This window comes from Ambystoma mexicanum, chromosome 6q (assembly GCF_040938575.1).
Source record: "Ambystoma mexicanum isolate Mex_15411 chromosome 6q, UKY_AmexF1_1, whole genome shotgun sequence".
NCBI classification, from domain to species: Eukaryota; Metazoa; Chordata; class Amphibia; order Caudata; family Ambystomatidae; genus Ambystoma; species Ambystoma mexicanum.
The window spans coordinates 982652470-982679840 of record NC_090937.1 but is presented as its reverse complement, the minus strand read 5'-3'; the positions used below and the strand labels follow the sequence as shown (position 1 = coordinate 982679840).

At 47.6% G+C, this 27371-nt stretch overlaps 1 protein-coding gene across 3 annotated transcripts in view; it reads left to right on the top strand.

Moving 5' to 3' along the window:
- The window catches only part of CENPU (centromere protein U), a 797426-nt gene that overhangs the window by 627046 nt on the left and 143009 nt on the right, over positions 1–27371 (top strand). For all 3 annotated transcript variants that reach the window (XM_069631498.1, XM_069631499.1, XM_069631497.1), the window contains one exon: positions 9534–9595. In XM_069631498.1, coding sequence (XP_069487599.1) covers positions 9534–9595 — 62 coding nt within the window. The remainder of the gene's footprint in view (positions 1–9533; positions 9596–27371) is intronic.

Genomic DNA, 27371 nt, shown 5'->3' with positions numbered 1-27371 from the left:
AAAGTTAGACCAAATCACACATTTGGTGCTGAGGGGTCCGGGGGGCTGCAGTGTCCCCCACACCCTTGCTCTCTAAATTGTGAGCGGGTGTTGCCCGCATGTCCCCTGCAGCTGTCCCAAGGGGAAAAAAAGGAAGGAACCCTGCAGCGCCGGGTTCCCGATCACAGATGTGAAAGGGAACAGGTGTTGCAGGGACCAGCAAGTCTGAAGCAAGAGAAGTAGGGAGGTGGGGGTGTTGGTAGGGGTGTGGGCCATGTCAGAAATGTTCAGGGAAGAAAAGACTGAAGGTTATTTTGAAAAAATAATCTTTGTGTTTTTTTCTCCCTCGAACATTACTAACTCAGCCTTTCAACCCCGATCCGTACTACCTACCTTGATTGGGTTTGGCAAGACTTCAGTGTCTTTCCTTTTCACCGTAGTCGGTTAACCTTCCAAAATCCTGTGGCAACTTCATTCATCTCTGTGATGCTGGCCATGCATTGGGGGGAGGGACAGGGCCTCCATCTCCTTGCCCTGCACTCCTTCTTCATGTGTGTTCTGCGTTGTTTTCTGCACAGGAGTCCCTGTGGGACTCCTGGCAGTGCAGCTCTTCCTCTTTTTGGTTATGGTGAACAAACCCTTGGGATACCCTTATGGCACCCATGGGTGTGAGTACAACCCTGTAACCCTAGTGTATGTTTCTGGGCACCTGTGTGTGGCCCGCAGAGCAAAATATGGGCTGGTGGCAGCTCCATGCTGAATTTGACAGGTGCTCTGATTATCCTCCATTTTGGGAAACCAAGGCTATGCCATAGGAATCAGTGGATTCCTGATGGGAGACAAGATGGCCCCTGTGGCCTCTTGCGTTTTATTACCTGTTAGCTTGTTTTCCCCAAGTCCTGGGAAGCCCTGACACTGTCCATTCCCCCTGACTGGATGTTGGGTGGAAGTTCCATATATGGTTTTGTGGGGAAGTCCAGGCCAGACTGGCTGGAGCCTTCCCAATGACTGTATGTTGTGGGTACATCCTTGGGGTGGGAACTGGGTAAATGGAGGGTGTGACCAATATACATTTCATGCAGAGTTCATGGGAACGGCCCCAACATACCTGAAGAAGGAATTCAGCTGGTACGAGCCAAGCCGGAGCTTAAGATCCGCAAAACAAGGACTTCTTAAATCTAGCTACCCTAGTAAATCCACAGGCCTAGGTCGAGCATTTCCTAGCAAGGCCATTTTCCACTGGAATGAGTTGCCCTGCAATCTCAGACTTGAAAACAATACTCAATCATTCAGGAAACAGTTAAAGACCACACTCTTCAAATGATTAACATTCTCCAGCATGGGGTCTGGCATGGATTCACATGCTCATGAATATTCCCCGTCGTCAGGCTGGGAATCCTCGGTAAAGAAAAAAACCAGTATCAGTTTTGTTTCTGATCTGTCTTTCGTAGTAGTAACCAATCACTGGTCTCTGCGTCATACTGATCACAGCCAATGACTGCCCTCTACCCAAGCCCCGCCTCTGGCAGCCATCTTCAGATTTTTACCGCACGTTCATGTGTTGGGATCCTCGTGCTATTGCTCTCGAGCGTTAGTGCTATTTTTTCACGTTTTTTCTCAAAAACTTTGTTTTTTCGGTCAAAAGAGCCTCAAGCTCCACCGACTCTCCATCCGATCAACGGGGACCCGTGTCGGATTCGTCTACGCCCCTCAAGGGTGAAGATTTCGTCGAGCTACGCTTTTGGAGGATTCCAGAAGTTTCTCAGGCCCATCTCGGTCATGGCCCAGGAGAAGGGAAGCTCGACGCCCGGAAAGCTGTTCAGGGTCTGCCCTGGATGCCAGCTGCAGAATGTCTTTAAGGAAGACGAACACTCCTTTTGTCTTTACTGCCTACATGAGGACAAGACGCACGTGGAGAAGGACTGTGCGTTTTGCGGCAACATGTCGGAGCGGACCATGAAGGACCGCCATCAACGTCTCGCCAACTGGCTGGAAGGGAAGAGCCCGTCCGGCTAGAAGAAGAGGAAGAAATCCGAGCGGTCTTCTAAGACCTTTGAGGACGCCCCGGCGACGGGGGTCCAACACAAGGCCAAGCACCGCGAGTCCGCTGGCACCGGGAGCGCTGAACGGTCGGGCTCTACGGGCGCCAGGCAGGGCGCACCCTCCCCGGCACCATCAACCACGAGCCAACGCTCTGGGTCAGGTAAGAGGAAGGCCGAGCACCCGGCGAAGCTCCTGGAGAGGCCCCGGTCGAGCTCGAAGGCGGAGGGGGAGCGAGGCAGTGTCCCCCCCCCTCAAGGAGAAGGCGGTGAGCGCACCTAAGGTGGTGAAAGCCTTAATCCATCCGGCCAAGGCCTCTATCGAGACAGTCGCGGCGGCCCTGGCTCAGCCTGTGGAGGCTACACCAGTGGCGGCGACCTCGGGGCTCAGAGTCTCCCTGCCACCGCGTAGGGAGTCCTCTTTTATGCCCATCGACAGGACCCCCGTGAAACCTCCGACGGAGAAGAAAAAGGGGGGGCAGGAGGTCGTCGTGGATTCGGCCTCAACCTCTGAGGAAGAACTGATCGAGGTCTTAAGCCACGGCGTTGGCGTGAAAGAGGACCAGCCCGTCGGGAGGGATCCCGACGCAGGAGATGACGACATCGTCGAGGGTACCGACGGGGCCCCTGACCGCCCGTCGGACTCCCCTCTACCAGCGCCGCAAGACAACTCGGCGGCCATTTTGTTGGCTATACAGTCCTTATGCTCAGAGATAAGGACGAGACTGCCGTTACCAGTGGAGGAGCCACTCCCGTCGGGGGACCCGGAACCAGGCCCTTCAGGCAGCCCCCCTCCTAAGAAGAGAAGGATTCACCCTCCACCTCTTTTTCAGCCGTCGCGCCCCGTTCAGCCCTCCTCCCCGTCCACGACTCGAGGGGATGACACGGGGACTGACACGGCCGCGACGGGTACGGACGACGAGGATCTGCCGTCGCCACCTCCCACCCGGGCTTCCCCGCCCGACGAGATTGGATCTTTTCACTCCATGATCGCCAGGGCATCCGAGCTCTTCCAGCTCTGCCCTGAAGAGAAGAAGGAAGGTTTCCTTTATCAGCGGCGCAAGGCCAAGAGGAAGACGGTCCTCGCGGTGCCTCTGCTGGACGATATTTGGGATGAGGGCCTTGCCCTCCTCAAGAACCCATCCACGATGCCGGCTAGAAGAGACCGGTACGAGAAGAAGTACCGGGTCCCGGATGCGGCCCCCTTGTGCCTCCGGGCACAGCCTACCCCGGACTCCGTTGTCTCCGCGGCGGCCAGGAAGAAAGCAGGGGGGGTGCGGCCTCCACGTCGACTTCCCCGCCGGACGGCGAGGGAAAGAAATTGGATACGATGGGGCTCAGGGTCATCTCGTCTGCAGCGATGACGATTAAGGTGGCCAACGCTTTAGCTATCGTAGCCCGCTACGACAGGGAGCTGTGGTACAAACTGGCTCCCCTGCTGGACTTCCTACCGGACGACAAGAGGGCGGATGCCCTAGAGATCTTGCAGGAAGGTGAGGTGGCGTCGGACCACGCCATCACGATTGCGACGGACATCGCCGACACTGGATTTCGCCAGTTGGGCAACGGCGTGTGCCTTAGGCGGCGTGGATGGCTCAAGGCTACGGACTTCCGTCAAGACGTACAGACCAGAGTCCTCGACATGCCGTTCGATGGGAACAACCTGTTTGGGAAAACAGTGGACGATTCCCTTCAAGCCATTAAAGCGGACACGGAGACGGCCCGGGCTCTCGGGGTTCTCCAGCAATGGCAGCCGCCCTTTCGGAGCGGCGGAGGCAAGGGCGCCTCCAAAGGTTCCGGCGGCGGATTTTCCACCTACCGTCAAGCGGCCCGTTCGTCGTCTCAGGAAGCTTACAGGGGACGAGGCAAGTCAGGCGGACCCCGCCGTCGTCGCCAAGGAGGTCAAGGCGGCAAAGCTTCGTCTAAGCAGGATTGAACCGGCCGTGGGGTCGGGCCCCCACCGAAGCACCCCGGTGGGAGGCCGGCTGGCGAACTTCGTCAGCGTGTGGGAGTCCATCTCCACAGACCGTTGGGTGCTGGACGCTCTAGCCCAGGGTCACGCGCTCGAGTTTCAAAGAAGGTGCCCGCGCGTCCCCCCTGTGGCCAGGAAAGAGCTTCACATCCCTCAGCTTCTCCTGGAGGTAAAGGCGATGCTCAGGAAGGGCGCCATCGAACTCGTCCCAAAGAGGCTTCGGGGTTCCGGAGTTTACTCAAGATACTTCCTCGTGAAGAAGACGGGAGGATGGCGCCCCATCCTAGACCTGCGACGTCTGAACAAGTTTATCAAGGCGCAGAAGTTCCGGATGGTCACCCTCCAGCACGTCCTGGGTCAGCTGGAGGAGGGCGACTTCCTGTCGTCGTTGGACTTGGAGGATGCCTACTTCCATATTCCCATCCTAAAGGGGCACCGAAAATTTCTCAGGTTCGTGGTCCAAGGGCGTCACTATCAGTTCAGAGCCCTTCCCTTCGGTCTACGGTCGGCACCCAGGGTATTCACCAAGTGCCTTGCACCAGTGGCGGAGCAGCTGCGCCGAGAGGGGATCCACGTCTACCCCTACCTGGACGACTGGCTCATCCGAGCCAAGACGAGGGAGCTCGCCGTGGAGCACACGGCAAGGACCGTCCAACTTCTCACGGACCTGGGATTCTCCGTGAACTACGCCAAGTCCCACCTGGTACCCACGCAAGTCGCACTGTTTCTGCGAGCGAAGCTTAACACAGTGTCCCTTCTGGCCTCCCTGTCGGAGGAAAGGACCAGGGCCATCCTGGGCAAGGGGCAGCGGATGTTGGTTGCCGACGCGGCCAAGGTGAGGTCCATCAATACCCTCCTCGGAATGATGTCTTCTTGCATCTACCTCATTCCCATGTGCAGGCTCTGGATGCGCCCGTTGCAGGAGTTCCTGGACGCGCGCTGGATCCAAACAACGGGCAACTTCGAGGAGAGGATCACACTCGACGAGAGTTTCCGACGAGCGATCCGGTGGTGGGGCACCCGCGCGCATCTGACGGCGGCCATGGACTTCCAGACCCCAGGCCACCAGGAGACCGTGACCACGGATGCCTCCCTGGAAGGGTGGGGAGCGCACACCGGAAATCTGCATGCGAGAGGCCTTTGGCTCCCGACGGAGAAGTCCCTCCATATCAACGTCCTGGAGCTCCGTGCAGTGTTTTGGGCCCTCAGGTCCTTCCTTCCGTCCCCTCAAGGGCAAGGTGGTGAGGATCTTCACCGACAACACCACCACCATGTTTTACATCAGGAAACAGGGCGGAACCTGGTCCCCAGCACTGTCCAAGGAGGCGCAGGACCTGTGGCATTGGGCCGTCGCCCAAAGGATGTTTCTGGTGCCGTTTCATCTGGCAGGGATAAAAAACACCATCGCCGACTCACTCAGCAGGGAGCTGCGCTCGTGCCACGAGTGGGAACTACGGCAGGATCTAGTGGATCGCCTCTTCCGACGGTGGAGCACACCCCAGATCGACCTGTTCGCGACGGCAACGAACTCCAAGTGCCGGAGGTTCGCCAGCAGGTTTCCCCAGCCGAGGAGCATGGGCGATGCTTTCTCGTTCCCCTGGGAAGGCCTGTTCCTATACATGTTCCCTCCTCTGCCACTGCTGATCCGGTTCATCAACCAGCTCAAGAGGTCACGGTGCAGGATGATCCTCGTCGCACCTGCGTGGCCGAGGCAGATATGGTTCCCGGACCTTCTGGACTTGTCAGCGTCCCCGCCGATCAAGCTGCCGGTGGACGCGGATCTGCTCTCCAGGGAAGGAGGCGCCATCCTCCACCACGAACCGAAGTCGCTGAACTTGCAGGCCTGGCTCCTGCAGCGCTAGAGTTTGGAGGATACGACATACCGGCCGACTGCAGAGAGGTTCTTGCAAAGGCAAGGGCGTCCTCGATTCTTAAATGCTACGGACACAAATGGAAGAGGTTCTCTGTCTGGTGCCACGCACAGAAGATTAACCCTCTGAGGATTACGGCTCCCCAAGTGCTGCCGTACCTGTTGACGCTGGCCAAGGCTGGACTGGCACACGCGTCCATCAAGATTCATCTTGCTGCGATCTCCCGATACACTAGAACCACGGGGCGGACGTCCTTGTGGTCTCATCGTCTGGTGAAAGAGTTCATGAAGGGACTGTTCAGATCGTTCCCGCCGGTGAAGGCACCGGCCCCGGCGTGGGAGCTCAACGTGGTGCTGACCAAGCTCATGGGACCTCCGTTCGAGCCTCTGCACTCGGCCCCGTTGAAGTTCCTGTCGTGGAAAACAGCGTTTCTTGTGGCCATCACCTCCGCACGACGAGTGGGAGAGATCCAGGCCCTATCTTGCAAGCCACCATACTTGACTTTTCACGACACGAGGGTTTTGCTCAGGACGCACCCCTCCTTCATGCCCAAGGTGCCGTCGGACTTCCACCTCAACGAACCCTTGGTGTTGCCTGTGTTTTTCCCGTCGCCTTCGTCGCCGGCTGAGAGGACTTTGCACTCGCTTGATGTGGCTAGAGCGCTGAAGTTCTACGTGGACCGCACGAAGTGTCTTCGGAAGACGTCACAACTCTTTGTGAACTTTGGACCTGTCAATCAGGGGAAGGCTCTCTCGAAGGCTTCCATTTCCAGATGGCTCTCCGGCTGTATCATGTACTGTCATCGGTTGGCAAACCGACCGCTGCCTGGCCGTCCGAGAGCCCATTCCACCAGAGCGATCGCAGCTACCACGGCGTTCCTTTCTGGTGTGCCCCTGCTGGACATATGCAGGGCTGCTACGTGGAGGTCGATGCACACCTTCACGAAATTCTACTGCGTCGATCGGGATTCCAGGGAGGAGTCCAGGGTCGGCCAAGCAGTGCTGCGCAACCTGTTCGCCTGAGGTGAGCCTGGTGAGGAGGTAAGATTGCTTGATGTTGAGTTTTATGTAATGCTTAATGTTGAGCCTTTTGCCACCTCCCGTGGTTGTGCATGTGTGTACTGCTACGTATTCTTTATTCATGAGCATGTGAATCCATGCCAGACCCCATGCTGGAGAAGGAACAAGTTACTTACCTGTAACTGTTGTTCTCCAGCATGGGTCTGGCATGGATTCACATGCGAACCCTCCCGCCTACCCCTCTGCGGCTCTTCACTTGGTCATACTGCCACTTCACGTGCTTCCATATCTGAAGATGGCTGCCAGAGGCGGGGCTTGGGTAGAGGGCAGTCATTGGCTGTGGTCAGTATGACGCAGAGACCAGTGATTGGTTACTACTACGAAAGACAGATCAGAAACGAAACTGATACTGGTTTTTTTCTTTACCGAGGATTCCCAGCCTGACGACGGGGAATATTCATGAGCATGTGAATCCATGCCAGACCCATGCTGGAGAACAACAGTTACAGGTAAGTTCCTTTCCTCTATGCTGGTTCTCATGTAGAACCTACTTTCTTCCTCTCTTTATTTTCTCCTCGTACTGTCTTGTGAACTTCCCGTCTCCGTGTCTTTGTCGCGCCCTGATGCTTGCAAGCTTTTGGCGCGTTACAAATACATAAATAAATAAATAAATAAAATGCTATGGGTGTCTGGTGTGTAACACAATGAATGAGACAGCCCTGCCTGAAACGGGTATGAATGCAGTGTGGTGTGCTGTAAGGCTGGGTGCTTGTCCCAAGCCACATTCCTTGTTGTGAGTGTCTGGATGGAAGTGAATGGCGTGAATGCACTGTGAATCTGATTGGCTGCCTGCCTGCATGAATGCCCTTCTGAATGATTGACGGTCTGAACTTGGCCCAGCAGTGTGAATGAGAGACGGAGTGTATCTGGGGACCTCTCACTTACCAGAATTGTTCAGAAGCTGAAGTTGAAACTTGAAGCTGCTTATCCTTGAAGCCCAGCTGAAGGTTTGCTGCTGCTCACCGTCGACGGAATCTGAAAGCTGCGGTGTCTGTTAAGGACTGATCCAAGAGAGGACCTGGTTAGGAGACCTCTTCCCTAGCTACGAGGGAACATCGTGCACCAGCTCATCTTCACCAAGGCTCCCTGGAAGTCCGTTCCAAAAGACTATCGACCGGAGACGGGGACCGCCCAGGAACCATTGAAGTAATGCCAGGATGTCGAGGCCATCAACGACCATCACCGTCGACCAAGGTTCGGAGGACCGATGTAACTTCGTCGACTTGAGCCGCAAAACTCCATTGCCTAAGACACTTTGCAATCAATGACTCCCTTGCAACCTCGTCGACCACTTTGTCCCGCCGGAGAAAGTCAAGGTCGCTGACGAACTGAAGAGAATCCGCCGGTGGGTTTCTCGCCACTCGAAGCCCACAAAGACGCAGACGAAGGTTGAAAGCCAGCAGTGGTCGAGTCCCAATCGGCGATGCCAACACCGACGACCAATGCCCTTGCTGGGCCTACGTACTTCATTGACTCTGCTTTGCGGCAACAAACTCCTGTCATCGAGGTGCACTGCATGCCTCGTCTACGCAGGACGTCCACGACCGATCGTCAAGGAGCACCGCAAAGACCGAAGCTACTGTCCCGACGACAGTGTTCACCTTTTCTTCACAGCATCTCACCGCTGTGGCTCCTGCTTTAAAGGGAGTTCGCTCATGAGTTATCCATTGACAAGCTGACGATGAAACTCTGCTAAACGGGTACATTGGGGTAGTGGAACATTTTTAGACGGAAACAAGACCATTTTCAACATACATGGACTGGGCTTGTCAATATACTTTATTTATAGATTGCCCAGGTTGGGGGGATCCTCACACAGAACTGTCTAGTGGTAGGGACCCAGTAATCTGCCATTTGTTTAACTCAACTTGTTTTCCTGCTATGTCTATTGTTTATTCACTTTACTATTTGATTTGTGTGCCATTGAAACTGTCAGCAGTTGGTGCATTTTAATGGAATGAAGAGTGAACTGTGGTACCACATAGAGATTGTACATTTACCATATTAGTAGTGCCAAAGCACAAAGTGTGTTATTGTTTGTGTATATATTTGAACCTTATTTATGTAAAGAGCTTTGTTATCACTAACCTAGTGTGTGGACATTCCTTTGTTGGGGGCTTTGGGACTACACTGTATTTAGGAACCAGCCTGCATAACATAATATAACAGGTGTATTTGTAAAGCGCACGTTCACCCAGAAAAAGGGGCCTCTTGGCGCTAATAACAGATGTTTATTGTCTTCCCCTCCTTAGAGCTTAAGCCTTGATTGCTCATCCAACGTTACCATATAGAAAATCTTGGCTGGGGTGCTCTGTACTTCTACTCTGATATATAGAGGGCAGGAGTACAGATAACCCCTCTAGTCTTTACATTCTGTAAAAACATTAGCTTGGAGTGAGAGATAGTGTGTTTCAGGCACACGAAATATAGGTTAATTGAATTATTTCAGGGACCCAGAGCCCAGTTCCTGGAGTGAGAGAGTGATCTAGTAATGTCAATATGGCCTCAGTTTTAGAATATTTGTTCTAGGCATGGGAAACCAAAACTTGCATTTTCGTTTTTACAATTTATCAAATTTCCTTTTAATTTCTAGATTAACACAGACATAAACAAGAAACGGAAACATTTGCTTGCAGTTAAGCAGGAACTCCTTGTGTAAGTTATGATAACTTGAGAATTTAGTTTGATTGCATTGAATAATACATTTTAGAAATAATGCTAATTGGCAGAATGACAGAAGGTGATATATTTCACTGGATGTAATACTTGTTTTCTCTTTTTAAAAATTGTGATGGTCACCTGCTATGTTGAGAACCTGCTGTTGAATGTTAGGTGAGCATGGTTTACTGTCCTTCTTTAAAGAATATTTTGTCAGGTTGCACCACTAAAGTTAAAGGCACATTGTTGATTTCAGTTTGATGTTTGATAGTTCAAAAACATTCAATATTGAAATTGTAGGGGATTGCTAATTCTTTTCCATTAACTGGGCCGCAGACTGCCACATTTGTATGTACCATACCCTCACGAGCTGTTCTGATGTACCTAGTGATGAAGGTTCCATTTGCAGGTGCCATCTTAACACCTGGTCATTTGCATGCCTGAACATATTTCATCTGTTTGTATGAGCTATTGGAGAATGCGATAAAGAAGGCAAAAAAAATGCAGCCAGTTAATGTGCTGTGGCCTGGGACCTTTTCGTTTTAATTGCTGTACTGTCAGGGAAAGCAGTGTGCCAAATAAGATAACTTGTTTACGTTCACTAGTCCCTTCAGTGCAGTGTTAGCTGGGTAAGAACAGATTCACTTGCAGACTTTCTTTTTAAAAGTATTAAATAAGAGAAGAAAGTGCAATCTTTCCATGATGTTCCCATTTTATAGGGACACTTATGTCAAAATAATATTTTGGTTACAGTGTTTGTGGTGTCTAGGGCTGTGCTTATTGTGCTGCTTGGACACATGTTGCCAGATTTGACCCACTCTGTCATCAAAAATGTTGTACAATCACTGAATTATATTGGCAAAGAAGCAGATGATGAATTGTTGGAAAGCTTTGCAATGCACAAACTTTAAGGAATGTATACATGACATGGTTTTACTTTCAGCAAGATACTATGTCTTACACTAGGCAGTGAATGCCAGATGCATGCACTGACATTTGTGAGGAATGTCTTACTCTGTACCTTCTCTTTCCCTTTTCTTCTGTGTTTGTTCCCTTAGTATATAATATGGCACATATCGTGAGTGAATTTTGTGCTTACACTTTACAGCTTATTGTGGTGAAAATGAATGATTTAGCCTATCCATACACACCACTACTACTTTAGAATACTAAATGGAAGGTGATTTAATTGTGGTCCAATATAATTTACTGTCGTGTCTGGGATGGATGCTGTACTGTTAAGTGATGCTCAGTGAATGTATAATGTGACAGGGTCAGTAACCTCTCCCTGTCAAGAAGGTATGGGGGCCATTCTCCATCGGTCATGGGAGGCTGTCCAGCGTGAAAACTAGCAACATTCCTTCCCCAGAAGGGACAAGGTGGCAGTTGTTCCTGTGCAACTGATGTTAGTACTAAGCTTGATCACACCATACCGCTGTCTTGAAATGCATGTTAGGGAGAATTCTCATAAATGTTCTAAATCCCTTCACCTTAGAGACCCCCAGCAACTTTGCTGGATTTTGAGGACTTGAATCTTTACCTGGAAAGAATGTGAGCCTTTTTTCCCACTCTTTTATGTATTTCCATGTGTGTTTTACACTTCTGTTCTTTGATTTATGGAGTTTTAAGATAACTCCATAGGCATCTATTCATGTGTGTGTTACACAGCACCTTCAGTGCAGTAACACAGGGATGTATTTTAGTCTTAGTCTTCCCAAAGGTTTAAGGTAAACGTTTAAACACCTTCTCTGTGATGAACTACTGTTTCCCAGAGAATGTAAAGTGAAATTGACATTACTAGTCTTTCCAAATTCCTAGACTCCGCACACACCATCTTACAATGGAGTGCTGGAGGGGTTAGATAGTATCCTCTGTGTCTAAAAAAAATAAAAATAAAAAAAGCAGTCAAATGCTACCCTTTCCTATTGAAGGCTGGTGGCAGTGGTTTTACAACGAACTACTATGATTTTTCCCGACTGCAAACACCGGTAGCTAACTATCACAGGAGCCATGTTTTTCAAGATGGCGCCTTAAGCCCCTTTGTTTAAACAGGTCCCGGTCTTCTTTTTTCCCTGTTTCTTTTTGGAAAGGTCCTTCTAGTGTTTCTCTGTGCGCCAAACCAGGTTTGTTCCCTTTGTTCGTGTGCCTATGGCGGGCTTCAGGAGTGAAGACAGCCTCTGGCGTCTGAGTGTCTGGGGTGGGCAATAAGTGAGGGAGGTGCCCATAACGCCCTGTGCGCTTAGTCTCCTAGGAGACACAAACTCACTCTGGGGTGATTGGCTGGCTGAATGTCCGGCAAGGACAGCCACACTGCTGGGTGAGTGACAGCTAGGATGGAATGAAAGGGAGAGAAAACAGTCGACAACTGGAACGAAAGAACCAAACACGAGCTGGAAGAGGACGGCTGCAGCAACTCCTGGACCGTTGGTTTGCCCGGTGAAGCCCTGCTGCAGGTCTAAATTGCCAAACTCTATTCGACAGAGAAGCTCCTGCAAGGATGGCTTCTTCTTTTGAGTTGGTGGGACCAATCAACTTGTAAGACACCTGGATACCATTCTCAAGGCTGGTTAGGATTAATCGGGGAGAGGGACACCAGCTTGTGTTTTTGAATCTACTGCTACTGGAAACTGAAGTGATTCCATTTTGTTTTCTTTCTTAAATGATCCCGTGCAGTGCAGGAGTCCCCCGACGTCCTCCCTCTTGTCCCCACAACTGAGGCTTAGGAACAGCGAGATCTGGAGGAACTGCCAGGAACCAATGACTTCAGCAGCATTTGTTTCTTCATACAAAGGTACTGTGCCAACCCGATTGAAAGAACGCCAATCTTGCGGTGAAAGTTTGTGAAACTTTCACAACTTGCAGGCCTAATCGGCTTGTGACCCCACATATGGTTCTTTTTCACCTAAACTACTTCGAAGAACTTTTGCAAAGACTTTACCTTTTGATAACATAACTGCTCTTTCCTATCCAGAAAACTAGCCCATTGACTTTGGCTTAGGACTAGTGACTTGAATTAAACTATTCTGGTGAATTGAAACTATTTGCACTGTCTGATAAGTATATGTTATCTATGCTACTTACCTTGACCCTTTTACTCACTGATAAGTAACTGAACTGCTATTTTGCTCCTACTTCAGGGGAGCTCGAACTGTCTCAAAATCTTAGAGTTTTGTATTGAAGTGTATTTGCCTATAATATTAAGTTGCCTCCTTCTAGTGAAATGTTTTTAAATGATTGTGTAATAAATTAATAAGTGTTTTACCAAGAAACCTTGAGTATAAGTGTCTACTTGAACCACTGTGAATGAAAGTCCTCTGTGTAATGACTTGTACTGCTCACATTCACTCTTGAGATGAGCCTGGTTGCTCAGCTCGCTACCAAAAACGTTTGGTACAGACTTATACCAAAGGTTGACCTTGCTTACACCTGTAGTCCTAATTGTATGTGGTGGTCCCAGAGGGTACTGCATGCAATTCTGCCTAACACTGGTGTAGAGAGGTGATGATAAAGTATAGTTGTTACATTGAGAGTGCTACTCTTACTTTTGTTCAAATAACCTTAACAAGGCTAAGCATCACTAGAAAAGCAATTGTTTTATAATGCCAAATATGGATAACTTCAAGCAGGAAGCTCTGATCATTCTTACAGTAGATCAACTGAAGGATGTGTAAAGTCAGGAAAAATGAATTGATTGAGAAATTGTTGAATCATCAACGACTGGTGATGTAGAGCTATAACCCCTACCCCCTTAGAAATTTGGATAGTGTTGATGAGGATGATAACGATTCAGAGTCAAACTATAATGTTATTGATGAGCTAGAAGAGTCAGAGGAGTCTCAGGATATGAGCCCCACTGCACCTCTACCTGCTTTAGGCCCTCAACCTGTAGCCACAGGGACCCTACCCGGTCCAGTACTGAGTCCAGAATGTGTCTCTCTTTAAAAAATGAGACTTGAGTTGGAGTTCAAAAGGCTCCAAATGCAAACTGAAAGTAAACATCAAGAAAACAAACTCGGAGAAATGGAAATGCATAATGCTCTTGAAATGAAGAAATTGTCTCTTGAAAATGGTTCTATCCCAGAGTCTACTAGGTCTTCCAGTCCTTAGAGACCTTGCATGCCTAAATAAGCTGGGAGTATGTATGTGGTAAGACTTGATATTTTGGATTGGTTGGGTGCTTTTGAGTAGAACTATGGGATTCAGGGTTTCACAGGGAATCAGTTGATTCCTTGGCTTTTATCTAGCCCCCAGGTTGCAACTGATGCTGTAATGGAGGTGGGGGAACTTGAAAGATTCAAGTATGAAAATGTGAAGCTAACTTTGATAGCTAGATTTGGGAAAACTCCTTCCCTGTACCTTAAGAAGTTTAGGACCCTAAACTACCTGGGTGTGTGACTATTTGAAGAACGTAGATGGTTGGGTAAAGGGTTACAGAGTTAACACTTTTGAAGGAATGAGAAATCTATTTTTGTTGGAATCTATGTTTGATGCCTGCTCTCCTAAGCTGAGACAGCACTTGGCTGACTCTGAGGAACTTGATCCAAAGAAGATAGCAAAGGCTGCTTACTTGTGGGTTGCCAACAGGCCTACTTGCAAGGATTCTGGGGCAACTCAGAAGAAGGATGATGGGAAGCAGCAAAAGAAAGATGGCATAGAGAATTTGAATACCGCCAATCCAAAAGAGTGCCCCAAACGAGAAGAAGGGTAAGCCACAAGGGAAACCAAATCAGGCTAGTGAAACATCTGGTGCCAAACCAGAGGGAGGTCAGCAGAGGCCCCCATTTGTCAAAACATTTGGAAAATGGTATGCTTGTGGGCCTACCAACCATGTGAAAGGGGGTCCCAGAAGCAAGGGTAAACCTTCAGGGATCCACACTGTCTCCATAGCCTTCTCCTCAGCGGAAGAAGTACATGTGACAAGTGGTAACTTTCAAGTATTGGCTGAAGACCCCATTGGAGTCTCTGCCAGTGTTTCTTTAGTGTCCTTTGGTCTGTGGGAACAGCAGAATTTAGATGTCTATAATTCAATTCCAGATAACACAAAAGAATATTACAAGGACAGTGTACTTGTAAATGGGCAGGAGACCCCTGCCATTAGAGACACTGGGGCCAGCATTACTGTAGTGGATGAATCTTTTTTCAAGGCTGAGGATGTTGCTAAGGCACCCAAAAGCCTCACTAAGCTTGCTGGAGGCCCTGTCCAAATGCTTATTAGACTACCAGCTCCCATCTAGTGCAACAACATGACTATCAAGATACCTGTGAATGTGCAGAGTGAGGTGCCTGGGAGAGCCCCGTTTGGGATTGACTTAAAAACTCTAAGAGTTTTTAGCAGGCTTCCCCAGGCCTCCCAGCAAAAGGAAACGGGAGCAGATGAGGAGGGCCAGGGAGAGTACCTTAGATGGCTCTCCAGGGGATGTTACAGAAGAATCTATAACGCCTAGCCCACAGGAATTACTAACTGCTATTGCCAGGAGGAATGAGACAAAGGAGAAACCCAAGATCTCAAGGAAAAAGCCAGAAAGCACTCCTGTGCTACCAAGAAGGACATTCCCGAGGGGACTGTCCAAAGTCACAACTGTGACTGCTCCACCAGCTGAGGCGGAGTGTGAAGAACAACCCGCAAAGGTTGAATCAGCTGTTGAGGATTCAGAGCTGGAAGAAGACCTTACCCCTGTTGGAGATCTGGATCCTAAAGACCACCCTGAGCTGCAGTCTTTACTGGCAGAAGGTGGCCCCTGTAGGGCAGACTTCAGCAGAGGCCAGAGAGAGTGTCCTACTCTTGAAGGTCTTCGCCAACAGGCAGCTTCCCAACTGGACGGGCAAGGGCCAGGGAAGCATAGGTTATACTGGGAAGATGGCCCCTTCTACAGTGAACCAACTGAGTCTATCCCAGGGGACTACAGAAGACTTGTATTGCCTCTAGAGACAAGATACCAGTTCCTACAGTTAGCCCATGAGATTCCTTTGGCTGGTCACTTAAGCTTCAAGAGGACCAAGGAAAGGCTTTCTCTTTATTTCTACTGGCCTAAATTGGGGTCTGATGTAGATAAATTCTGTAGGAGCTGTCACACTTGTTAGACATCTGGCAATAGTTGAGCCAAGAATGTGGCACCTTTTTTGCCCCTCCCAGTGGTGGGAGTCACTTTTGAGAGGGTAGGAATTGACATTGTTGGTCCCTTAAACCCCCCCCAACCTCTTCAGGCAATCGATTTTATATTGGTTGTAGTAGACCATGGTATTAGGTATCCTGACGCCATACCTATTCCTGAAGCCATACCTATGAGGACTGTTACAGCTCAGGCTGTTGCTAAGGCCCTACTTGGTATTTTTACAAGGGTAGGTTTTCTTAAGGAAGTTATCTCTTACAGGGGATCAAATTCTATGTCCCACTACGTGCAGGCCATTTGGAAAAAGTGTGAAGTAATTTACAAGTTATCAACTGCTTACCATCCACAGACAAATGGATTGGTAGAGAGGTTTAACCGTACTATGAAGAGCACGATAGGTGCTTTAGAGGAACCCCTTAGAAGAAAGTGGGACCTTCTACTGCCATGCCTTCTATTTGCTTATAGAGAAGTCCCTCAGAAGGGAGTTGGATTTGGTCTCTTTGAGCTTCTCTATGGTCATCCAGTTAGAGGTCATTGGCCCTAATTAAGGAGGGGTTGGAGAGTGCTCCTTCTCCCAAGCCAGTGAGAGTAACTGACTATGTGTTAGGTGTCCGGAGGAGAATGACGCACATGATGACAGAAGCATTGCATAACTTAAAAGCAGGTCAGGCTCTGGTGAAGCATTGGCATGACCAGAAGGCCAACATGGTTGAGTTTACTCAAGACCAGCAAGTTTTAGTTATGGTACCTACAAGGCAGAGGGCATTACAGGACAAATGGATACAACCCTTCAATGTTGTGGGAAAACTTGGAGAGGCCAACTATCTGGTGGACTTGGGCAATCCGAAGGAGGCCCCCAGGGTCTTTCACTCCAACCATCTAAAGGCTTATGTCACCAGACCAGAAGTGGGAGCTCTGCTTCAATGCTTCAGCTCAAGAGGAAGAAGAGATTGAACCTCTACCTGATCTCCTGAGGGGACAACCTTTAGAAGAGAAAATAGGAGTTAATCTCTCTTCTATTCTGACACTGGAACAACCGGAGGAGTGCACGTTTCTGTAAAATCAGTTTGCCTTCCTGTTTTCACTATCACCAGGCTTGACCCGTTGGGGCCAGCATGATATTCTCACTGGTGACTGTTTACCTGTTAAAAGCAGAGGTTACAGGATGTCAGATAATATCAGAACCCACATAAAGGAAGAGGTCAACAGGATGCTTCAACTCTGGGTAATAGAGCCCTCTACCAGTCCATGGTCTAGTCCAGTTGTACTAGTACCAAAGGCAGGATCCAAGGAGTTTAGATTCTGTGTGGACTGTAGAGCTCTAAATGCATCGGTCACTAAGACATATGCCCATCCTTTACCTAGGACAGATGATCTGGTGGACAAACTTGGTTCGGCCAAGTGCCTCAGTACATTTGACCTAATGTCAGGCTATTGGCAAATAGCCCTGACAGACCATGCCAAGGAGAAAACTGCATTTTCAACCCCAGCAGGCCTATACCAGTTTAAGGTAATGCCTTTTGGATTAAAGAATGCACCTGCAACATTCCAAAGGATGGTTAATCAATTTCTGCATGGCATACTTGGATGACATTGCAGTGTTCAGCCCTACTTGGAAGGAACATGTTGACCACTTAGGATATGTTTTACAGGCTCATAAAGGCAAGTAAATGTCAAAGTGGTCTACCTTGGACATGAGGTAGGAGGAGGTGAAATAAGGCCATTGCCTAGCAAAGTACAAGCTGTACAAGAATGGGCCACCCCTACTACTCAAACCCAAGTGAGAGCCTTCCTAGGCCTCACTGGTTATTAGAGGAACTTCATTGAGAACTATGGGTCCATAGCTTCTCCCTTGAATGTAGTCTCCTCACCCAAATTTCCTAAAAAGATCCGGTGGAATGAGGAGTGCACCAATGCATTTGAAGACTTAAGAAAGCCCTTTGTCAGGCTCCAATCTTAAGAGCTCCTGACTACAGCCAAACACAGGTCAGGGTGTAATCACCAAAATGCTTATGGTCTCTCCAGAATGTTTGACCGACTGGAGTAAGGAGAGTCATCCAGGGGTGGATTAAATCCTCCTGTCCCTTATTCTGGGTGGGGGGACGAATGTTAGGGAGAATTCTCATAATTGTGCTTATTCCCTTCACCTTAGAGACCTCCAGCAACTTTGCTGGATTTTGAGGACTTGATGTTTTACCTGAAAAGAGTGAGCTTTTGTTTCCCACTTTATCATATATTTTGTTGTGTGTTTTACATGTGTGTTCTTTGATTATGGAGTTTTAAGATCACTCCAAAGGCATCTTTTCATGTGTGTGTTACACAGCACCTTCACTGTAGTAACATCGGGATGTCTTTCTAGACTTCCCAAATGTTTAAATACCTTCTCTGGGATGAACTACTGTTTCCCAGAGAATGTAAAGTGAAATTAACTTTACTAGTCTTTCCACATTCCTAGACCCAGTACACACCATCTTACAATGGAGTGCTGGAGGGGTTACATAGTATCCCCTGTGTCTAAATACTCATATAGCAGTCAAATGCTACCATTTCCTATCGGAAAGGCTGGTGGCAGTGGTTTTACAACGGACTACCATGATTTCTCCCGACCGCGAACACCGATAGCCAAAAATCACAGGAACCATGTTTTTCAAGATGGCGCCTTAAGCCCCTTTGTTTAAACAGGTCCCAGTCTTCTTTTTTCACCATTCCTTTTTGGGAAGATCCTTCTAGTGTTTGTCTCTGCGCACCAAACCAGGTTTGTTCCCTTTGTTTGTGTGCCTTTGGCTGGCTTCAGGAGTGAAGACCGCCTCTGGCGTCTGAGTGTCTGGGGTGAGCAGGAAGTGAGGGAGGTGCCTGAAACTCCCTGTGCTTAGTCTCCTAGGAGACCAAATGCACTCTGGCATGATTGGCTGGCTGACTGTCCGGCAAGGACAGCCACCCTGCTGGGTGAGTGATAGCTAGGCTGGAATGAAAGGGAGAGAACTGTTTAAAAGGCGAGTCTCTTGGACTGGAAAGCAGAGTTGACCACTGGAATGAAGGAAGCGAAGAGGAGCTGGAAGAGGACGGCTGCTGCAACTCCTGGACCGTTGGTTTGCCCAGTGAAGCCCTGCTGCAGGTCCGAATTGCCAAACTCCATTGGATAGAGAAGCTCCTTCAAGGACTTTCTTCCTTTGAGTTGGCTGGGACTGATCAACTCGTAAGACACGTGGATACCATTCTCAAGGCTGGTTAGGTTTAACCAGGGAGAGGGACACCAGGTTGTGCTCTTGAATCTACAGCTACTGGATACTGAAGTGACTCCATTTTGTTTGCTTTCTTCAATGATCCTGTGCAGTGCAGGAGTCCCCCAACGTCCTCACTCTTGTCCTCACGACTGAGGCTCAGGAACAGCGAGATCTGCACAAACTGCCAGGAACCAACAACTTCAGCAGTATGTGTTTCTTCATACAAAGGTACTGTGCCAACCCGATTGAGAGAACGTCACTCTTGCGGTGAAAGTTTGTGAAGCTTTCTCAACTTGCAGGCCTAATCAGCTTGTGACCCCACATAGTATTCTTTTTCGCCTAAACTACTTCTAAGAACTTTTGCAAAGACTTTACCTTTTGATACCAGAACTGCTCTTTCCTATCCAGAAACTATTTCACTCTTGGATAAGTATATGTGATCTATTCTACTTACCATGACCCTTTTACTCACTGCTAAGTAACTGAACTGCTATTTTGCTCCTACTTCAGGGGTGCTCGAACTATCTCAAAATCTTATAGTTTTGTATTGAAGTTTATTTCCTATAATATTAAGTTGCCTCCTTCTAGTGAAATGTTTTTAAATGGTTGTGTAATAAATTAATAAGTGTTTTACCAAGAAACCTTGAGTATAAGTGTCTACTTGAACCACTGTGATTGAAAGTCCTCTGTGTAATGACTTGTACTGCTCACATTCACTCCTGAGATGAGCCTGGCTGCTCAGCTCGCTACCAAAAACTGTGTGGTACAGACTTATACCAAAGGTTTGTCTTTCTTACACCTGTAGTCCTAATTGTATGTGGTGGTCCCAGAGGGTACTGCATGCAATTCTGCCTAACAATGCAGAACTACAAGGAACAGCAAGCAGCCTGAGCAGTGAACCAGAGAGGGAGCAGCCCACCAGAGAAGCACCACAAACTCTGTCTGCACTTCCCAACCAACGGTATAATTCTAGAGAACCACTATGTGACATGGAAAAAGAAACCAGTGCAGATGTGAAAAACTCATCAACTTCCCACAGTAGTACCACTATCCTGGATCACAGTCTCGGACACGCCGGATGAAACAACCGCTCCTTAATAACTGTGGAGTCACAGAGCGCCTTGTTAATAGGAACGGTCAGTCTTTCTTTGGACAATAACATGAACTAGGACTCTGATTGTAGTGGGCTGCCATTGCTGATCTGTGATGGGCCCTCTGGAGAAAAAGAGAGAGGTGAAGGTGAGCGGAGTAGTGCGGAGATGGGAGTAGTAGTGGAGAGGGGGTGGAATTAGATGTGGTGTGGATGGAGGAGTAGGTGTAGGTTGGAGAGGACAGAGTAATACTGGGAGAGTAGTACGTTCGAAGGGTGGGGTAGACTACAGAGAGAGGAACATTAGCAGGACAGAAAAGAAAGAACTGGGGAGGAAGAGAGGACCGAAGCTGTGTGGGGCAGGATGGAGGAGGAAGGGAGAGTGACGGAAATGTAGGGAGAGGAATATCAGAGCACATGGGCCAGAGAGTGTGAAGATCTGTGTCTAGAAGGCACAGACCATAGTCTGGGTAAAGCCGTAGATTAGGAACCCAAGATTGTTCCCTGAAGGAGGCTAGATATATAAGGCATATGCCTTTCGGACATCACTGAAAAGCTAGATAGATTTTAGATAGATGTGTTACTGGTCACTAGATCCAATCCGCTGTTGAGGGAAGCCTATGTTAGGGTGGGTATCCAGTTATATTTTCGAATGTAATATTTTCGAAAGTTAATATGTCAAAAATATTATTTCGAAAATATTTTATGTCGAATAATATTAAATCAAAATAATTCAAAATACAAGGTGTGTTGTAATAATAATTAAAGGAGAGTTCCGGGACTTTTTTTTTATTGTCCCTACGGGTCGGCCATGTGTTTGTAAGCATAAATCGGTAGATCGTAGGAAACTTTCCTATGGACCTTACCCGACTTTTCGCCCATTATCGCACTCGAAATCAGCCTCCATTTTGTGATAATCCTATCATTTCGCCGCATCGACCTGGCTCACCTGCCTTTGCGGCACTAAATCAAATCCCCCGCCCCTGAAACAGACTTTATCAAAACATTCATATTCCCCGCCTCTATCCGTGACGTGACTGAGTTGCGTAGGCAAACGCGCCCAGGCGTCTTCTACGCGACTCCACACAGACCCCGGAAATCAACACAGATCAGCTCACAATACAGCGCGCCACAATTCGGAATATGAAACTGTACTTTGAAATCAAACCGCAAGATTGTAAATGTGGTAAAGTACATTTATTTGACATCAAATGTTTAGAGAATATTCAGCGATTTGCATTTTTATTTGCTCACGTTCCAAAAAGTTCGTATTGAGGAACGCGATGGTCCTTTGCTGTACACAGGGTCTTAGAGCATCTCACAATACAGCGCCACAATTCGGAATGTGAAACCGTGGTTTAAAAGCAAACGGCAAGATTGTACATTTGGCAAAGTACGTTTATTGGACATCAAATGTTTAGAGAATATTCAGCGATTTGCATTTTTCTTTGCTCTCGATCCAAATTAGTTCGTCTTGAGGGAAGCGATGTTCGTGTGCAGTACACAGGGTGTTGGTTTACGATAAAAATAAGCTCTTCGGTCGCACTGATAATCGCATGGCTGTTCCAACAACGAGGCACTAGGCCACCACAACGGTAGGTATGTTGCATCTAACCGTTAGTACCGCGTAAGGGCATACTTGTACTTGGCGATCGTCCCATAAAATGGTCCGGGTGGTAACGTTGTTCACGCGGAGAAGCAACTGGCGGCTGTAGAAGCCGTCCGCCGGTGTCTGGTACTCGTGACACAGACAGTAGTGAATGATGTACCTAAAAACATAAAAAATGAAATTAGTCTCACCATCAGATCCTTATTAAAATTATTCATTTCATAGCGAGGACAGCGCTACTGGGTGTACACAAGTGTTTAAAGGCGTGGCGAGGCATGGAGGGGGGGGGAGTGGAGTACAAGGTAAGTAGCATAAAATAATAAATAAATAGGGCCAGCTGGTGGCAAGTGCAAGGTAAGTGCAGAACAAGTGCTGGGAAGGGGGGGCTGTAGGATACTGAGACAGTCCCCCAGTGCAGGGGTTGACAGGGAGGCAGTGCAGGTGGAGAGTGGAAGGGCCCAGGACCGAGGTCGCAGACAGTGGACCAGTTGTAGCAGGGGAGAGGGAGAGAGAAAGAAGCAAAGAGGAAGGTTTTGAGGTGCTTCAGTAAAAGCAGATGTTTCTCCTCAAGATAGTGCGCGGTAGAAAACAATATGCCACATAGAACGAACAAGTACAACTGAACCCGTCTTTAAAGCCACTGTATAGTAATGAAATTGCGGTATAAACTCATCAAAAGTTACTTACATTATATTTGCATTTTCCATTGTGTCTCTGTGTAGGGCAGACCCGAAACACCACTCCTTCTTTGCCGACGTTACTTCTTCTAATGAACGTGGCTCATCGTTTCGTTTCTGAAATTTTATTCATTATCTTTTCTTAGTCTTTCAGGATGGTCCCGGCCTGTCAAGGTCAAATCACAATAGAACCTTATATTGGGTCGTGGGCCGTTCCGCCACCCGAGCAAAACATCAAAGCAGCTGACCTTCACTTTGAGCGAGCACACATTTCTAGTTAGCTGCAGTTAGTTTTAGGGACATCTTGTCTGCGTGCCTTTTTTTTTATTGTCCCTATGGGTCGGCCATGTGTTTGTAATACGGAAACATTCTATAATTTTTGTAAAAATGATTTATATTACTGTTTGGTTTAATTGCAATGGGCCTGCAACATGAGGAGACTCGAGAGAACAGACAATCAAATTACAATCATTTAAACCGTGATGTGTATTTCTCAATGAGCTCTGCTTTAGGTGGACATGGAACAGAGGCAATGTTGGGTGGCAATGCAGTTGTCCCCTGCATAGGTTCGTTCACCACTCCATGTATGTGCCTATCGAGGACATCTACGATAAGTCTCTCAATAAACTCATATTGCATATCCTCAAACACTGGTTTGATCACCCATTGTTTACTTCTTTTAGTGAAGGCCTTATTGTAGCGAAGCGTCCCTAAAGTTCCGGTCGTCCTACTTTGTTGACGGCCAACATTATGGTTATGTGCCAAGACCGCTAGAAGAGTCCGATTTATCATGCCTTCCATGCCAAAATGCAATCTTTTGGGCCTGTACTTTAGGCACATATTGTGGAACACCTCCAAATCTCCTGTGTGGCAGAATTCCGTGAGTCCCCTCAAATCTCTTGTTAAAGTTTTATCAAATACAATCTTTTCAATGGCCTTGTGAGTGGGTGATGAAGGAATCAACCACTTCTTCTTCCGTGCCTCCTCTGTGGACAAATGGCCATGTTCACATTTGTGGAAATGCTCATTTGTCGACCATCGATGTACGTTGCTACAGTGCAACATTACTGACCGCCATTTTTCCAGTAGAATTTCCAACGACCCTTCACATGTTTTTGAGCTCCACCAAAGATGGTTGCTGATTGACTTGGACCACTGTGAAATACCTTGCATATCTTTTTTTTTTCCTGCAGCCGACAATTTTTTATTGATTGTTTTTGCAAGATGCCATACGTCAAATTGGTGATTTATATTTTTGTACTCTTCTCTCATTGTCTTGGCAATTGAAACGTGTCTGTCCGTGGCTATCAGGTCGATCACCATTCCCCGCGATTGTAGTTCTTGCAATGATGCTACAAAGCCAACTTTCTCCATGGCCACTGAGGATGTACTTTGTGACACCTGCACGACCACCGAACTCACAATTTTCTTACTTTCCATGTCCTGAAAGTGGTAGGTGCAGTACTTGGCTGAAAATCCTGGGCTGTCGCACTGTCCATCACCGGCTAGCCTGAAGCGTTTGCCCGCGAATGTACTTTCCATTGACATTTTTTCCATTCTCCAAGCTTCGCTGATGGCTGGAAATAGATAATCGGTTTGGTATTTGTAGAACTGACTTTTCGCAATGAAATGGATTCCCACAAACTGAAAGAAATACTGTAACTTTTTAAAACTTGAACCACTAAAAAGTGCGGCCGCTGCACAAAGTAGATTGCCTGCTGGCAGTTGCCCCAGCATGGGTTGTGCAGACCATGCGAACGGATGATATTGTGTACAGGTGGCATGTATTTTAAGGTTAGTGCCTCGAATTGCACGAGTCACATTAATCAATGGCTCCCCACATACTTCCCCACCAACCCAATGCCCACATTTCATCATCATAATAATATCCATCAAACAGCTATCGAATACAATGAATTTGGCCTCTTTCCTTATACTGTCACTCTGCATCCCAGCTGGTTCGGCCTGTAACGTTGAGGACATGTCACTCGCATGAAAGGTACAATCTCTGATATCGTCTTCCGCTATGCTGAGTGATATTGATGGTGTTTCATTGTCGTCCACTTCATTCTCTTCCATTGCAACATCTGTTCCTTGTCCGGAGATGGGAGAAAAAAACAATGTCTTCAACTTTCGCGCGCTCTTATTTTTTGCGGGTGTGGATTCTGTGAATTGATCTCCGACTGCATCCAAACTACCAGGAGGACATTCACTATCAATGGCTGGTGGTGGTATAGCTCCGTTGTCAATCACTTCATATTCTTCCCATTGGCACGATGCATCTCCAGTCTCAAGTCCCTGCCAAAAGGTTTGACAAGCAACATCTCTCGTTCGCTTCACTGTCTGTGTAGATCTAGTTCTTACACCCACTCGCAACTAGAGGACAGATTAGAAAAGGGATGTTCAGTTTAAACACAACTTACAGTATTGAACTATTGACAGTGAAAGACAACATAATATAGTGAACAGGACACTAACCTTCTTTTGCTTTCTTTTCTTTGAAACTTTCTTGCCTCGAACTTCAACATCTGGACGCTGTTGCTCCGACTCGTGTGTGCATGTCTCCACTTCCTCTCGCGCTGCAACGACTATATTTTCATGATAAGCACATCCATCACTCACTGAGGCTCCATCGACTCCCTGAAACATAGAACTTTCATTAGTATGTATAATAATATTGAAAACACAAAATGTACTTGGGGACCAATACCCATACGTACATCTCAATAGCAAAACACGAATGAACGCATTGTGTAGAACATTCAAACGACAATAGTTCACGCATTGTTGATCTAGTTAGATTGAACTGTCAAGATCCATACCTCGGGCTCCGCATAGACTTCCATTGATGATATTATTGAAGATGACGCTTCAGCAACTCCCTGAAACACAGTAATTGCATTAGTATGGTTTTCTATTTTGTTTAAAAGAACATAAACTTTCTGCAGGCGTCAACGGCTCATCTAAATAGACCTGCACAAATGATCAGTTGTCTAAAATAAATAATGGATATCTAAATATGATTCGATTTGCTCCATCGTTGGAAGTGTCACCACCCAGAGATCTGCATCAACTACTAGGGGTGATGTTCTTGTTGAAGAAGCTCCGTCAGCTCCCTGAAACATAGTACTTGCGTTAATAAAGAAGGAAGTATAGCGGATGTAATCACGTCATTTGATCTCGCATGATTGATCTGTCAGTATCCATACCTCGAAATGCATAAGAACATCAAGGGACGCTGTAACTGCGGTGCACACTTCTGCAAGCTGTTGCGCCGACCCGTAACTGCATGCTCCCCCTTCTTCTTGGACTAATGCTCCATCGACTCCCTGAAACATAGGACTTTCATTAGTAATGAACACAATATTGAAAAAAGAAGACACATAGGAGGGCGACGACAGAAGGACATACCAATGGCTAAAAACGAAAGAAACATTGTGTGTAACAATCACGCTACAAGAATGCAAGATCTGATGATCTCCATCGATGGAACTGTCCGGAAACGTACCTCGAGCATCTGAGTGACATCTACGGTTGTCGTCAATGCGTTGGACTCCTCAGCATCTCCCTGAAAGACAGTACTTGCATTATTTTGGATAACAATAATTATAACTGAAAACAAAGACTAGAGGAAGAGTACTGTGGTGTACCATTAGGTAAAATAATTACACGATCAATTAAAACTATTGATTTACATGCCTAAAACAAGTCAGTGTCAGAATAGCTAAGTAAGATTACCCGATAGGCGCTTGAAGTGGCTGATGACTGCAATAACGACACGGATGGAGAATCTTCCGCCTTCATATTGAGTGGATACATAAATGGGGAAATTATTGTTAGCTAATGCTACACACTACCGCAATGCCGAGAGATAAATACGTAAACTTGACTCACCAGTGGAGGGATGTGGACGAATAGAGTGGGAATGGCGGTTGAGAGCAATTTTCGCCTCGCTCGCGGTGTTTTCTTCTTTATTAGCAATGATGTGGAGTACATGTCTGGGCTAAAGTGCCTGCTGCAGATGCGGTATCGATCACCCCTCTTGTCCGCAAAGACTTCTAGGACTCTACTTTCTATCTCAGAGGCTGGATATCCGCAATATCGGACCCATTCTCTTATCTGATCTATTGTCTTAGGGAAAACATGCATTATAGTACCTTCAGATTTGTTATGGGTCTTCGAAGGGCAACCGCCAATGGAACAGGCAGGCATTATGGAAAGTTCTGAAAAGTAAAGATCAACAATTCTCTATGAATACCAATGTGTTAAAACATTAAATGACACATAAAAGGTTCAATGCAAGGTCCGTTTTGGTTCTTGGAACTATACACGTTATTCACATGCGGATAAGTATTTCAATAACTTTCAAAAAATAGAAAAAGTAATTTGACTAAACTCAGAACATGTGACTAGTTCCTTGCATGTACTGTCGTGAACGAAAAGAAAACATGGATGCAATTTGATGACTACTAGCAAATAGATATAAATTAAAAAATTGGGCGCAAAATGATTATGGTACATGGACTTACCTTGACGAACAAACAGTTGGATGCAGGGATCAGAGTAGTTTCTTGTCGTAGAACAGGGAGCAGTTCACAGGTTGCAAACTGACGAGTTTGCTCAAAGTGGTCACGGAAGTTCACAGAGACGAAGAGCAGATAACCAGCACCTTCACGGGTTGACTAGCAAAGCGCAAAGAAGTTCTCATTAGAAATATGAAGTGGGTTATAAAGAATTCGAAACAGGGGTGTGTTTGTGAATGAATGACGTGTATATGTCGTGGCATTATGCGGTCTGCAGGGGGCCGTCCAGCGTGAGGGGGGATGCTTGGCAGGAGACACGGGGTCTGGAGGTAGACATGGGAACAACAACCCATGCTCTATAGACCACTTTGAAGTGTACATGGTCTTTGGCACCTCTTGGCCTTTATCGCTCCCTGACAGCTCCACTTGCCAGCACAAGTACCCCGGTGCGAACTGCCTTTGATAGGGCGGGGGGTGGATTGGGGCGGTGGTCGTGCAGACAAGACACAGGAAGACTCGTGAATGGAGACACACTTATGT